The 13146-nt window shown below is 39.9% G+C and overlaps 1 protein-coding gene across 1 annotated transcript in view; it reads left to right on the forward strand.

Moving 5' to 3' along the window:
* LOC128649140 (telomerase protein component 1) overlaps window positions 1-13146 on the forward strand; it is a 207021-nt gene that overhangs the window by 163278 nt on the left and 30597 nt on the right. Inside the window, exons 44-54 of the mRNA XM_053702232.1 lie at window positions 5038-5250; window positions 5355-5509; window positions 5665-5775; window positions 5902-6009; window positions 6095-6233; window positions 6538-6605; window positions 6710-6842; window positions 7312-7448; window positions 7630-7748; window positions 7828-7963; window positions 8048-8144. Of these exons, the coding sequence (XP_053558207.1) occupies window positions 5038-5250; window positions 5355-5509; window positions 5665-5775; window positions 5902-6009; window positions 6095-6233; window positions 6538-6605; window positions 6710-6842; window positions 7312-7448; window positions 7630-7748; window positions 7828-7963; window positions 8048-8144 (1416 nt within the window). The remainder of the gene's footprint in view (window positions 1-5037; window positions 5251-5354; window positions 5510-5664; window positions 5776-5901; window positions 6010-6094; window positions 6234-6537; window positions 6606-6709; window positions 6843-7311; window positions 7449-7629; window positions 7749-7827; window positions 7964-8047; window positions 8145-13146) is intronic.

The raw sequence follows: 13146 nt of genomic DNA on the forward strand, positions 1-13146 counted from the left end.
AGGGATGAAATGTCTGTCTGCTCAGGAAATCCGCTTCCCAGTTGTCCACTCCAGGAATGTGGATGGCAGATAGACAACAATTGTAAACTTCCACCCACTGAATAATCCGTGCCACCTCCTTCATGGCTAAGGAACTCTGAGTTCCTACCTGGTGGTTGATGTAAGCTACTGAGGTTATGTTGTCCGATTGAAACCTGATAAACCAGGCTAAGGACAATTGAGGCCAAGCTATCAGAGCATTGTAAATCGCTCTCAACTCCAAGATGTTTATGGGGAGAGCAGACTCCTCCCGAGTCCATAGTCCCTGCGCCTTTAACGAGTCCCAGACTTCTCCCCAGCCTAGCAGGCTGGCGTCCGAGGTCATAATCACCCAGGAAGGTCTCTGGAAGCATGTGCCCTGAGACAGATGGTCCTGAGAAAGCCACCATGGGAGAGAGTCTCTTGTCAACTGGTCTAGATCTATCCTCTGAGACAGATCCAAATGGTCTCTGTTCCATTGTCTGAGCATGCATAATAGCAGAGCTCTCAAATGGAATCGAGCACAGGGAATAAGGTCAATGGAAGTGACCATCAGGCCAATTACCTCCATATATTGAGCCACTAATGGCCGAACAATAGACTGTAGAGAGAGGCAAGAGAAGAGAATTTTGGATTTTCTGACCTCCGTCAGAAAATTTTTCATAGATAGGGAATCTATTATGGTCCCTAAGAAAACCACCCTTGTAGCTGGAAAAGGGAACTCATTTACAGATTCACTTTCCAACCGTGGGAACGTAGTAAAGACAACAAGATCTCTGTATGAGAGTTTGTTTGTTGAAAAGATGGCACCTGAACCAATATGTCGTTCAGGTATGGTGCCACTGCAAATCCCTGAGACCTGATCACTGCCAAAAGAGCCCCCAGAACCTTTGAGAAAATTCTGGCCAAACGGAAGAGCCACAAACTGAAAGTGTTTGTCTAGAAAGGTGAATCTCAGGAATTTGTGATCATCCCTGTGGATGGGAACATGAAGATACGCGTCCTTCAGGTCTATGGTCTTCATGAACTGACCCTCTTGGACCAAAGGAAGAATAGAACGAATGGTTTCCATTTTGAAGGACGGTACCCTGAGAAACTTGTTGAGGCACTTTTAGGTCTAAAATGGGTCGAAAAGTTCCCTCTTTTTTTGGGAACCATGAACAGATTTGAATAGAATCCTAGACCCTGTTCCCTTACTGAAACTGGAACAATCACTCCCAGGGAGGAAATGTCCTGAACGCAATTCAAGAATACCTCTCTTTTTACCTGGTCTGCAGATAATCTTGAGAGGTGGAATCTGCCCCTGGTAGGTAAAGTTTTGAATTCTATTTTGTAACGCTGAGATACTATGTCCACAGTCCAAGGATCTGGGACATCTCATCTCCACGCTTGACAAAAAAGAGAAAGTCTGCCCCCAACTTGATCCGATCCCGGACCGGGGGCCGACCCTTCATGCTGACTTAGACTCAGCTGAGGGTATCTTTAATTGCTTCCCCTTATTCCAAGACTGTTTGGGCTTCCAAGAAGACTTGGACTGCTCCTGCTTGGAAGAGGGAGAGGAAGACTTTTGTCCTTTGAATTTACGAATGGAACGAAAATTACTTTGACGTCCTTTGAGTCTGTTCTTCTTGTCTTGTCCTTTTCCACCCGTAATATCAGAAATGATTTCTGCCAGACCAGGTCTGAACAAGGTCTTACCCTTGTAAGGAAGCGCCAGAAGCTTGGATTTAGAGGCAACATCAGCTGACCAAGATTTTAGCCACAATGCCCTGCGGGCTAAGATAGTGAAGTCAGACATCTTGGCTCCCAGTCTAATAACTTGCATGTTAGCATCAGAAATAAAGGAATTGGCTAGTTTGAGAGCCTTAATCCTATCTTGTATCTCCTTCAACGGAGTCTCTACTAAAATTGATTCAGACAAGGCGTTGCACCAATAAGATGCCGCACTTGCTACTGTGGCAATACAAACTGCAGGTTGCCATTGAAGACCTTGATGAACATACATCTTCTTCAAATAAGCTTCCAGCTTTTTATCCATGGGATCCTTAAAGCATCAGCTATCCTCTATAGGGATCATAGTTCTCTTAGCCAGAGTAGAAATAGCCCCTTCTACTTTAGGCACCATGCACCAAGAATCTTTAATGGAGTCAGCAACAGGAAACTTTTTATTAAATATTGGAGACGGGGAGAAAGGAATCCCTGGCTTCTCCCATTCCTGTGAAATAATCTGTCACACGGTCTGGGACAGGAAAAAATTCCACTGAGGAAGGAACATCATAGTATTTATTACGTTTACTAGACTTCTTAGGATTGACAACGACAAAAGTATCGGAGTCGTCTAAAGTAGCCAATACCTCCTTTAACAGTACACAAAGGTGTTCAAGCTTAAATCTGAAGTTTACTTCTTCAGTATCAGATGAAGGAATAATACTGTCCGAATCCGAGATTTCACCCTTAGAGGCTACCGACGTATCCTCCTCATCAGACTTTATGAGGGAGGGCAACCTGAGTAGCAGTAGGTGGAACAGAAACCTTACTATCTGAATGTCTAATTTTCCTCTTGTGTTTTCTCAGAATAGGAAAAGCAGATAATGCCGCAGATAGCACAGATGGGATGTTTGAGGAGAAAGCTGTGGAATTGCCTGAACAGCATCATTCTGAGAGACATTGGACTCAGAGGGCAACAATTTATCTTTAAATTGAAGTGTTCTAGCAAAGCATGCATCACAGAATTTGTGCCTCAAGGCATAACAAGCATTTGTCAAAAGACACAGAGTCTTGGTCCATGTCCATAATACTAAATAAAAATGTCCCCAAATTGTAGATTTTTTTTTTAAATACACTGTCACTTTAAGAATTTTTAATACCACAGCCGCTTAACGTTATGCAAAAAATCTTTACAATAATAAACCAATCAGGCCACCTACACCTCAGACAGGCTGAGGTGCCTTACAAACGGTCAAGCAGTCTGTCAGTTAGCCTGTTCTAGCTAAGCAAGCAAAGAAAACCAACTGCCAAATTTTAAGTTTATACATAAATCCCTGAATAAAACATAAGCCCCACACACATACTAATAAAGTATTTCAACAAAATTAGCCCAAAGAGGAAAAACATCCTAATAAAGGGAAGATTAACCCCTAGTCGCAACATACATAATGTGCCTGCCCACTGCCAAAGAGAATCTTGTAAAAAAGGATTTTACAAATGTCCCCATTTACTGCATATGAAATATTCCTCTGAAGTGCAAGTCTCCAAGACCTAGAAGACAAACACACTCTACCTGCAGCCTAGCTGTCTGGCAGGGAGACAGCTCATAAGGCATGAAAGGACACATACTCCTTACAGAGATCTGTAGAAAAAGAAAGAACAGAGTAACCAACTCTGGCTTTCTGAACCATGGGCAGCAATGTGTTAGGAAACAAAGCAAGGTCTACCTCACCTGCTTAAAAGCCACCACTACTCTACTGAAGAGGTTGACGTGAACTCGGCTAAACCCAAATCCTTGCTTGCAGGCAAAAGTACCCTGAAAAAGGTATTCATTTCTTCAGACACCAAACTTCACTTCCTCCACTGACAGAGGCAAAGAGAATGACTGGGGAATATGGGTAGGGGAGTGACACTTAACAGCTTTGCTGTGGTGTTCTTTGCCTCCTCCTGTTGGCCAGTAGTGATATTCGCACTAATAATTGAATGACGTTGTTGACTCTCTATCTTAGCAAAGAAACTTACCTTTCCTTCTTGCAAACCGGAGCAGTGATTCCCCCCACCCGTTGCTCGTCTCTTCATACATCAGCAATGATGAATCAAGCTTCCTCCAATCACGGCCCCCCCTCCCCAGAGCAAACATTGCCTGAGGTCACGCTGTGATTGGAGGAAGCCGGATTCTTCATTGCTGACGTATGAAAAGACGTGCCGCAGGCGGGGGGAATCGCTGCTCCGGCTTGCAAGAAGGAAAGGTAAGTATTTTAACAAAACAACTGAAAGGGAGGGAGGTGTTTGTGACCACAAGGACCCACTGGAACGATACCTTGAAGTTAACTGCATCCAATGATAATGTTTTGCTATCCACTATCATTAGTGACTACTGCAACTCATTTTACCAATAGCACTATTGAACTTTTCAAGCTTTTAAAATTGACAGCTACGACCTTTGACTCTGACGCTATTGGCAGTCACGTGATCCTATTCTAGTTGAGGAAACCAACTGGCTGCACCATCCCTCTGGACACGGGGAGATCCGCTGAGGGAAAACAAAGGGTGCTATCTATATCACAAAGGTATAGAATTTAACCATCTACCTTCCTCTAGCCATCCCTCTGGATGCGGTGAGATCCGCCGAGGAGATACCGAGCTTGTGAATAAAAAAACGAAGGTAAACAACTAACCACCTTCCTTCTCCCAGCCTAGGTTCATTACTAACCTATTCAAATCATAATGGTTCTTATACCATCTTTTGCATTGCACGTATCACGTGGACACAAGCACATCGGTTACAAGCCGATGTGTAGAGACTTTTAGCAATTATTAACCTACTATTAACCAATTGTGCCAAAAGCTTCCTATTTGACTCACTGAGCGCTAGTGTGGACTTTTTCATCTTGTTTTAAACCTACTGTTTATCCGAAATTAATCTACATAGTGTTTGGATATTCACTGTCATTTTATGCCTATTCATTTCTTTTAAAGGGAGACGTCCCTTATTTTACTATAGTATGTGTAATGATTGATATAGATACTTAAAATAAATATTATGTATTTTTATATTTTATTGTTGTAATACTTGTCTTTTGATCCGTGCTAGATTAGCGCTGCTACTTATCATTTTTTTTAAGTATGTTAAATGCCATTTGTTTAGCTGTCTATTAGCTAGAGTCAACGCTGAAAGGAAACTGTCAATAAGCTGACCAAAAGTTATTTATAAATATAAGATCACATCTGAAATGGGCATTATGTTAGTTAAGCATACTTTTCTCTGGTTTGTATCTATGCATTGTACTTTTCTCACAATTCCTTTCACAGGAGAACTTGTATCTCAGTGCAACTTTAAAGACATATCTGTGAGAAGCATTTTGTGGCTCTCTGATAAGACATTTGCTACTGGAAGCTCCAATAACTTGGTGCAAATTTGGGATGTTAAACCACGTCGGCCTCACTGCCGTCTGTCTCTTTGTGCACACAAACGTTCTATACAAGCCCTGGCAGTCTCATCCAAGCTTTTAGCTTCAGCCTCTGGTGAGAATGTTTATGATCTTTTTCTTTGTAATTTTTTTGTTTGTTTTTGCAGTGTTTTGATGTGATTTGGAACCTGTTTTTTTTAATAATTTCTTATTTTTCAGAGGATGTCTCAATCTCACTCTGGTCAGTGGACAAGCTGCTCAAAGCTACTTCTCCCCCCTCCCCAGTCTTTATTCTCCAAGGTCACACAGCTGCAGTCACTTGCTGTGCCTTTAGCAATGATGGCAAACTGCTTGCTACAGGGGGTCATGACCGGGTAAGCCGGGGTAGAGTGGGAATGGCAAAATGAGTCAGGCTGATGGGGCTTTGGTTACAATACAGTTTTGGTGTGAAGCTGTGGAAATCCATGCCTTAATGTTATTTTACCAAACAAAAGAAAAACTAAACATACTTATTATATTTTACTTTTAGTCATTGCTGTGTTGGGATGTCTCCTTGGATCCACCAACTCTTGCACACACATTCTTGTCTTGTCACAAGGATTGGGTAAATGGCTGTGCATGGACTGACACCTCTCTACTGGTGAGACACAAATCGCATATAAATTATTGAATTACTAAAAAAACAAAGTATGTATTCTTACAGGGCATTTCTCATAAAAATATCTATATGACAAATCTTGCAGTTCTGTTACTTTCTTTCCCGCAGGTCTCATGCTCTGGAGATGGCTCTGTATACCTATGGGACATTCAACGTGAGGAACGTATTTTGGAGTTTGCAGGACATAAGAGTGCTGTTAGCAGTGTTCTCTGCATGGTCAGCAGAGTCCTTGTTTTATTCATTGTCTGTACAGAGAAGAGGTTACATCTAAACAGCATCTAACCTTTGTTGCCTTTTGTAGAGAGAATATTTACTGTCAAGCAGCTTGGATGGTTGTCTGAAGGTGTGGAATCTCAAAGGAGTAGAGATGGCCAGCATCACAGCTCACTGTGATCAAATACATGCAAGCACTGCATATTGGGAGTCTGAGAATATTTGTGGTAATATAGAAATAAAAATATTGTATGCAGCATAAATCGGAGAATGCATAATATATAAAGTGATTTAAAGGGCAGTAAAGATTAAACAATTAGACCATTTTTAAAATATTGCACATATGTATTGCAATAAAGTTGACCAAAGCACCATTGAAATATATATTTTAGACTCAAGTAGGTGCTATTACATTTATCCATCCTTGGTTAAGTGATTAGTCAAACCTCCTGCTCCAATGACAGAATGGAAAGTAAACTCTCAGTGGCATCTTTTATATCTAATAGTGCCATTCTGACTCTCTCATTGCAGATGATTCTAATCTGGTTGCTTACACAGCCAGTTCTGATGGGTCTGTTTTAAAGTGGAGCCCATTCCAGGTGAGATCAGTAATGACTGTTTAAATCCTGGCTACTCACTGCAAAGTCTTGCCATATTAAAAAGATGTCAAGGCATGTGTGATAGCTTTTCCTCTAATCTATAGGTGGACCAGATAGAAACATTATGTGGTCATGGAGGGGAAGTAACTTCTACTGCAGTTGGTGCCAGGTCCCGGACCATTGTCACAGTTGCACAGGATGGCTCAGTGCGATTTTGGAGTGGGTCATTTAGAGATGGTATGACTGTGTGAAGAGTACATTATTATTATTATCCTCTATTAGTAAAGTGTTCTATGCAACTGCAGGGTTTTATAAAATACAACTTTACTTATTTATCAAAGTATGATGCAAAAATTAACAGATTCTTATCAATAGATATTAATGCAATGTGGGTTGTGATTCAGGCAGAACAAACCATTTTAAGAAAAGTTTCCAATTTACTTCTATTATCAAATTTGCTTCTTCCCATAATATTCTGTGTTGAAGAAATATCTAGGTAGGCATGGCAGGAAATAGTGCTGCCATCTAGTGCTCTTTCAAATGGATAACATTCTTGCAAAACTGCTGCCATATAGTGCTCCAGAAATGGGCTGACCAAGAGAAAAAAAGAAAAATTGATAATAGAAGTAAATTAGAAAGTTAAAACTGCATGCTCTATCTGAATCATATCCCTTTATCAATGTACTGTATGGTTACTCTTCTTCAGGACTTACTGCAGGGAAACGTCACTCTGGTGCAGTATCAGCAATTGCATGGTCTCCAGATGGAGAGCTAGTGGTGTCTGGTGGAGAGACCGGGGATATCATTGTGTGGAAGCAGCAGGAAGCAGTGCTGACTCTGCAGGTACCTAATCCAGAAGCATTAATGTGTTTGTAATTCTTATACTAATTCTCAGTAAAACGTATTATACACTAGAAAACATAACCCTATTTTAAGTTTTTTTTTGTTCCTCCCCAACTCCCCCCCCCAAAAAAAAAATAAAAAAAAAAAAAAATGTTTGTAATGCTGTGCATTTGTGTTGCAGTGCAGCAACTTTTGTGTTTCTTCACTTTACTTCACTTCCAAACTATCTGTTTGTGCAATCACCAATGATAGGAAAATATACCAGTGGATCTTGCATCCATGTAAAGATGGGGGCCTCAGGTAAGTGCATTAGTTATGTGAGATGCTTATGATATGGTGAAGACAATGTTATTTACAAAATCCATCTTTCTGTCATCAGAGCAGAGACATCTTACACTGTTGAAGTTGATTCTCTGGTGATTAATGCAATTCTAAGCCCTTCACAAAGTGAGTTGCAGTTATACACAGTGTCTGGGGACAATTTTGTTTTAGATACAAATAAAGGGTCGTTTAAGGTGTGTATTCTTCAAACAAAAGACTGAATCACTTCCAAATATCAATTTATGATTGACTCATTAAAGATTGTAAACTTTATTTAGTTAGGAGTAGAACCTCCATCTATCAAGCTTGGCCCCCAGCTCCCTAAGAAACTTCTCGATTCTGACACTTTCATAACTGTTACTCAGCCTGACTTTGGTAAGATCCCATCTTGTTCTGTTAAAAGTCCATTATTTATATAAGTTGGGTATGGCATTGACAAATCATTATATTCATTTGAACTTACAATAGCTATAACTAAATTGATGATGAGTAATATACAATAGCTATAACTAAATTGATGATGAGTAATATACAATAGCTATAACTAAATTGATGATGAGTAATATACAATAGCTATAACTAAATTGATGATGAGTAATATACAATAGCTATAACTAAATTGATGATGAGTAATATACAATAGCTATAACTAAATTGATGATGAGTAATATACAATAGCTATAACTAAATTGATGATGAGTAATATACAATAGCTATAACTAAATTGATGATGAGTAATATACAATAGCTATAACTAAATTGATGATGAGTAATATACAATAGCTATAACTAAATTGATGATGAGTAATATACAATAGCTATAACTAAATTGATGATGAGTAATATTCAATAGCTATAACTAAATTGATGATGAGTAATATACAATAGCTATAACTAAATTGATGATGCATAATATACAATAGCTATAACTAAATTGATGATGCATAATATACAATAGCTATAACTAAATTGATGATGAGTAATATACAATAGCTATAACTAAATTGATGATGAGTAATATACAATAGCTATAACTAAATTGATGATGCATAATATACAATAGCTATAACTAAATTGATGATGAGTAATATACAATAGCTATAACTAAATTGATGATGAGTAATATACAATAGCTATAACTAAATTGATGATGAGTAATATACAATAGCTATAAATAAATTGATGATGAGTAATATACAATAGCTATAACTAAATTGATGATGAGTAATATACAATAGCTATAACTAAATTGATGATGAGTAATATGTATCTAGTGTTTATGAGATCCATTAAGGCATTATTGTTTGTTTTTTTATGCTGGTAATGCTTGAGATCTGTCTTGCCAGAAGCAATTATTTAGCAAGAAATTAAGAACAAAAAGGTCAAATGTTAAAGGGACAGTAAACACCTTGTAATTACAAGAAATGTCTGTTGTGTTGCTAAAGAATTAAGATATCGTCCAAGTCTTTACATTCTTAAAACAAATTAACTTCTTTTTTACTGCAATTATTTTCCAATAGCCAAACTCCACCCACCATTTGCCTTCTTTGAAGGAGCCAATTTTGGCTTTAGTCTGCAGACAGCAATGATAGTCACTGTCATAAAGTTAGCATAAAGTATTCTGATATCTGCGATACCGCTTTGGGAGAAAAGCTCTTACTGTTGCGACATTCTCTGATATCATAGGAGGTGGTAAGTGCCCCAGCTAGGCAGAGGTGCCAATTCTTAGTTAAATACATTTTTTATTTAATTTCTTACTGGTGAGACCGCTTCCCCACTATGGAGGATACTGATGTTAACCACTCTGAGGGTTCCCCTATTATAGTTTCTAATAACTGATTATTTTGTGAGGAAAGCATGGTTTGTCCTCCTGCACAATTCTGTTCTACTTGTCTATTCGGTTTTACAAGCCAAGAAGGGGTCTAAGTCTCCCCCCCCAGCAAGTTTATGCTTTCTGAGCCTTCCACCTCTCAGGACTCCAAGATATTCCAGTAATTTTGCTGCAGTCACCTTTTAACCCTACTTTACAAGAAGTGCCCCGCAGCGCATCTGTTCCTCCTGTGGGAGGTATTTTTTGCCAGCAGATTTTGCTTCTTAACTACAATCCGCTGTCTCAGCTGTGCTAAATGCTATCCCTATCTCTATTAAACGCAAGAGAAAGGTTAAACCTATTTCTACTGATTTGGGGGTTAATCCTTCTACTCAGTCTGAATTAACCAGTTTGTCTCTTCCCTCTAAGGATGAGGTTTCTGAGATTAAATCTGTTTTCTTTCCAATAGCATTGAGAGTCCACAAATCCATTCTAATAACTAGTGGGAATTCAACTCCTGGCCACCAGGAGGAGGCAACGAACACCCCAGCAAAGCTATAAGTATCCCTCCTACTTCCCACAATCCCCCAGTCATTCTTTGCCTTTGTACATATAGGAGGTGTGCGAAGATGGTGCTCTGAAGAAAATTAAAATTGAATCCTTTATTGGGTAGTTTCCCTGCAAGCAAGGATTTGAGTAATGCTGTGTCCACGTAATCCTCTTGAGTAAGAGTTGTGGTAGCTGTTAGCCGTTGGAGGTCAGCAGGGTTGTCCTTGTTACTCCTCTAACACTTTATGCTAACCCCCATATGGAAAGCCAGGGTTGGTTACTCTGTTTTTTCCCTCTTTCCAGGTCCCTGCCAGACCTAGGATTCTTTGACTGCCCCACAGATGCAGCTCCAGGTAAGTGCTTTCTATTCCTTCTTAGGTGAAGGTTTTAGCACAGCAGGGGACATTTTTTTACAATCTCTTTCATAATTGGAGAGTTATTTGGGCAGTTTGATGTAGGGCACTGAGAAATTATAGCTTTCTAGTATATTAAGCTATATCGTTTTACTTGGGACTGAGGCTGTCAGGACTTAGTAAATTCTTCTTATCTTGTGTGTAATATGGAAAGGGGAGGTGTTGACTTTGTGATTACTCTGTAAGGGGGTTTATTTTTGGGACAGTTTTATGCCAGATCAATCTTTCCTGTATTATCAGTCAGTGTTAACAGTTGGGACAGTTTTTCTTGACGCAGTGGCTATTTGCGAGCTTTATTTTCTGTGTCGCAGCTTCCTTGGTGGGGTCATGTGATCGACAACGCTTCTCTCTCTTCCGCTGGTGGCGCCTGCATAGGAAGTGCTCTCTGTGCTATCGAAGTGTATTTCAGTGGTTCCGATATTTCTTTGAGTAATCCTAAGAAGATCGCTTCTCTGTCTTCAGCTGAGGGATGTGGTGAAGTACTCCAGCATAGACTGGGAGTATAGATGTGCCGGTCTTTTTTGTTTTATCTCCAGCAGTGTTGCGCATCTCAATAAACTGTGAGAGTGCATGCTGAGGATTTTTTATTTTATTTTGTCTTGATTTTGTCTTGGAAGTCCGTGATTTAACGCTTTAGCTGGGGATTTTTCATTATGGAATTGGAATAGGATGTAACAACTGCCTTTGAAAAAATTTTGTTTTGTCTGGAGGTTCAAGTGATTCCTCCTATACAATGTTGCTCCTCTTGAGTAACTAAAGTCTTACAGTCTAAAAGTAAGAATCAGTTTGTACAAATAAATTTAACCCCTCAGAGCCTTCTTCCTCTTAGGATTTTGCTGTCCTTGACATGCCTAAACTTTCTCCTCAGTCCCCGTCCATAGCAACCACAAAAGCAGTGCCCAGCGGTCCTACTCAGTCTGCACCTGGGGGAATATATTTACCAGGTGATTTTGCAGCACAGCTTACTTCAGCAGTGTCTATGGCCTTACCTATTTTGGGTAAGAGGAAAAGAAAATCTTTAAATATTTCCTCTAAATTAGGAATATCTGATAACGCCAAGGCTGCTTTGGTCAGTTTGTCTCCATTATCTAAGGATGACCATTCTTCAGTAGCTTCAGAGGGCGAAATCTCTGATTCTGAGTTAGCTGTAATTAGTACAGCGGGTTCAGAAGAGGTTAGTTTTAGATTTAAGCTTGAGCACCTCAGCTACTCAAGGATATTTTGCCTACTCTAGAGGATTCAGAAGCTACAGTTGCTGAGGCCCCTAAGGTCAATAAACTAAATAGATTTTTTGATGAGCCTAGATCAGTGGAAATATTTCCTGTTCCAGATCGAATGTCGGACATTATTTCTCAGGAATGGGAGAAACAGGGTGTTCCCTTTTCTCCATCTCCTGTTTTTAAGAAGATGTTTCCGGTTGCAGATTCTGTGCTCCTAAAGTGGATGGAGCTATAACCACATTACCTAAAAGAACTAAGATTCCTTTAGAGGATAGTACCTACTTCACACAAAAAAATCTTCACCAAGGACTGCTATGGTAACGAGTTGCTAGTATAGCGGCAGTTGCAGGTGTGGCCTCTTACTGGTGTGATTCCTTATCGGACCTAATTTTGGAGGAAACTACTGTGGAGGAGATAAAAGACTGGATCAAGGCTCTAAAACTGACTAATACCTTTATTTGTGATGCAAGTATGCAGGTAGTACTTCTGAGTGCAAAGACTTCTAGTCTTGCGATTTTATCTTGCAGAGCCTTGTGACTAAAGTCTTGGTCAGCAGACATGTATTCCAAGTCTATACTTCTTTCTCTTTCTTTTAAAGGAAAGACCTTGTTTGGCCATGGCCTGGCTGACATCTCTATGGTCATGGGTGGAAAGAGAGCTTTTCTGCCCCAGGATAAGAAGTTTAGACCTAAGGGTCATCAGACTTCTAATTCTCATTCCTTTCGCAATTTCTAGGGACAGAAATCCTTTTCTTCCTCAAAGCCTGAACAGACTAAGCCCTCCTGGAGATCTAACCAACCTTGGAATAAGGGCAAGCAGTCCAAGAAGCCTTCCTCTGAGAACAAATCAGCATGAAGGGTTTGCCCACGATCCAAGTATGGATCAAGTTGTGGACAGACTTTATTTTTTTCAAGAGGCTTAGATTTGCGATGTTCCCGATCCTTGGGTGGTGGAGGTAGTCTTTCAGGGTTACAAGATAGCTTTTAAATCTTGTCCTCCAAGAGGAAGATGTCTCCTGTCAATATTATCAGCAAACCAAGGAAAAAAAGAGGCATTCTTAAACTGCGTCAGGGATCTCTCTTCTCTAGGAGTGATCGCTTCTGTTCCTCTGGCAGAACAGGGTCGAGGATTCTATTCTAACCTATTAATGGTTCCCAAGAAGGAGGGACCTTTTCGACCTATTCTAGATCTGAAGTGCCTCAAATTTCTGAGGGTTCCGTTCTTCAAAATGGTGACTATTCGTTCCATTCTCCCCTTAGTTAGTTGGAGGGTCAGTATATGACCACCATCAACCTGAAGGAAACTTACCTCCATGTTCCTATCCACAAGGATCATTTTCAATTCCTATGGTTTGCCTTCCTAGCCAACCACTTCCAATTTGTAGC

Source organism: Bombina bombina, chromosome 2, assembly GCF_027579735.1.
Source record: "Bombina bombina isolate aBomBom1 chromosome 2, aBomBom1.pri, whole genome shotgun sequence".
Taxonomy (NCBI): domain Eukaryota; kingdom Metazoa; phylum Chordata; class Amphibia; order Anura; family Bombinatoridae; genus Bombina; species Bombina bombina.